General features: G+C 44.0%; 1 protein-coding gene across 1 annotated transcript in view; it reads right to left on the bottom strand.

The window, feature by feature from the left end:
- The window catches only part of ERMP1 (endoplasmic reticulum metallopeptidase 1), a 60,579-nt gene extending 60,429 nt beyond the window's left edge, over nt 1–150 (bottom strand). Inside the window, 1 exon segment of the mRNA XM_012813051.2 lies at nt 1–150. Within this exon segment, the coding sequence (XP_012668505.2) occupies nt 1–72 (72 nt within the window). The 5' untranslated portion in view covers nt 73–150.
- Nucleotides 151–2,683: the final 2,533 nt, after the last annotated feature.

The raw sequence follows: 2,683 nt of genomic DNA, 5'->3' as shown, positions 1-2,683 counted from the left end.
CGCGGGTCCCTCCCGACGCTCCCCTCCGACGCGGTGCCGCCTCACAGCCGCCGACTCGGACCCCCACTCCATGGCCACCAGCCTCAGCCGCCAACCCAACCGCCCCAGCCCGCGACAGCCCCGGCAGCCGCCGCCGCCACCGCCGCAGCGCCTCCTAGTGAGCGGACGGAAACTGCAGAGGGCCAAATTTCTTCTGATTGGCCCGTCCCTCCTCGCTGAGCTCCAGCTGGTTTGAGCAGACCTCAGGCGGGCACCACCTCAGAGCCCACACACGCTGGGCGTGGCGGGTACGCGGTCTCCTGCGGAGCTTTCCCAAACTGAAGTGGGACAGAGATTTCCAATGGGAAGAAATTCATAAACGTGCAGTCCAGAAGAAAAGTGAGAAATCGGTTTTAAAAACATGGTGCAGCACTAGGTAGTTGAAAAAGGCAAGGGTCTGACTTTCGAAAGGAACACTAGACCTGGCTTTTGTAAAAAGTAAGCTCCTGTCTCTTAAAATTAGAAATAGCATCACGCCGAGGGGGCCCAGCCTGGTGCTTTCACATAATGTAATCAGATGTGCACGACCCTGTGACATAACCAGCGCTGTTACTACGTACTGTCTACATTTAACAGATAAAGAAAAATAATAGCTATTATGTTTTAATACCTACTATGAACCAAGCACTATCCTAAGCGCTTTAACACAGTTTGTCATTTAATTCTCAAAAGAACCCTGAAAAGGAAATCTTTATATTCTCATTTAATAGCTGAAGATCCTAGAAGTAAATGACGAAGAATTTAAAATTGATATCATGGGCTCCTAAAAACAGTATTCTGTTCCACTACTACATGTGGGTCTCTGGAAATGAGGGTTCAATAAAGTGATTCTTCCCTCCACATCACCTTGGTGGTTGAGAAGAAGACCCATGGCTTACGCGCAGATCCTTGTAATTATCTGGTCATCTTCCTCCCAGGTGCAATAAGCCTCTCTACTCCAAGGTTCTGTGTCCTTGCTGGTACAATGGGCCTCTCTGGTCCAAGATGGTTGCCCAGCTACAAATTTTAATGTAGAACCCATCTTGGAAAGCATACTACAGAAGTTTGACTTAGCATGTATGTGAGATACCATACAGTGCCCTGTAAGTCTCCTCCTGCCTACCTCTCAAGCTCATCTGACACCAGGATGCTTATTTCAGGCTCACTAGCCACAATGGCCTCTTTCAAAGGCCATCTTTCTACACACCATCTTTCCTTTTACACTGGGTCTTCTAGCATGATGTGCAAATTATCTGGCATGTTGTTCCCTCCCCTCATTGCCTAATTAACTCCTATTCATCCTTCAAATCTCAGTGTAAGTGGTACTTCCTCAAGCAAGACACTAATTAACCCTGTTTCTCCTATTTGTAGGCTCTGGTGGCCCCAGGTATGCATGTCTTTATTTACTTTCATTAGACTAGCTTCACGGAGATAGGAATCCTGTCTGATTTTGCTTATTATTTTATTCCCCACTCTTAACACAAAGCATGACACATAGTTTGTATCAGTACATATATCTTGAATAAATGAGAACAACTTCATGATGGCAGCAGCATCATTTTACCACTATAAGATCCATTTAGGTATGTAAGCTCCATGAAACCAAAGGCAATGTCTATCTGATTTATTCATCACTATCTCCATATCTAGCCCATGGTTGTAACTCAATAACTATTTATTAAATGAGAATTAATATATATTGTCTTTGAAAAGGATCAACTATCTTACTATTTATTCTCTTCCCTAAAACACCAGATCTTTGAAAGATGTTGAGGTTTCTAGGTCCTAGAGGAAGAATGCAAATATGTCATGGTCTTTTATGGCTTATTTATTTTGTGCCATCTCTTGGGCTGGATGGGCATCAGAAAAACCTAAGGACAAAATTGCAGCTGTCAAGAGCTCTCTTTCTGAATGGATAATGTTTGATGTTGTTTGGCCTTGAAAGGTTTGAAGCCACTTTGATTTGTAATTTTATTTCTGTGGAAAATAGATACTGGATTGAAATGTACTCTAGTTGAATGTCACAGGCTTTGGCTACCTCATCAGGTAAGCTGTTGATCACTGGAGTTGAGTCAGTTATGTTTTTCTTGGCAAGCAATTACGTTTTTCTTGTGTATCCCTTTATGACAAAGTGAGGGTTAGACTTATTGTCAGGCATAGAGATGTCTGTTCTGTATCCCTTCTGTCTTGCCATCTCTCCACTTTATCCTAATAACTTGGCTAAGGTGAATGGAAGGGCATGTGAGCTATCAGGATTTGCTTGATTGCCAGTTTTTGTCTTCCATAAAAATCATTCCATAACCAATGTGCCTTAAAAGGAAACCTAGGCCTATGTGGTAGAGTTCTCTGGCACTGAGGATGACAGAAGGATGCCTTTCACCTTATGTTACAGTGACATTCAAATCAAGTGAGGTATCAAGTCAAGAGGTAAGAGGAAAATCCAAACCAATTGCAAAAGAAAGAAGCAGATGTCAAAATCTGATAAGCAGAGCAAGTCAAAAGATTGAAAAACCAAGAGCAAGGATTACAAAAAGGGATCTTGGCTCGGCGCCTGTGGCTCAACCGGCTAAGGCGTCAGCCACGTATACCTAGGGTGGTGGGTTCGAATCCCCAGCCCGGACCCGCCAAACAACAATGACAGCTGCAACCAAAAAATAGCCGGGCG

This window comes from Otolemur garnettii, unplaced genomic scaffold (genome assembly GCF_000181295.1).
Source record: "Otolemur garnettii isolate 467f Iridium unplaced genomic scaffold, OtoGar3 scaffold00006, whole genome shotgun sequence".
NCBI lineage: Eukaryota > Metazoa > Chordata > Mammalia > Primates > Galagidae > Otolemur > Otolemur garnettii.
Note: the sequence above shows the minus strand (reverse complement) of the source record. Positions and strands in the feature narration are given on the sequence as shown.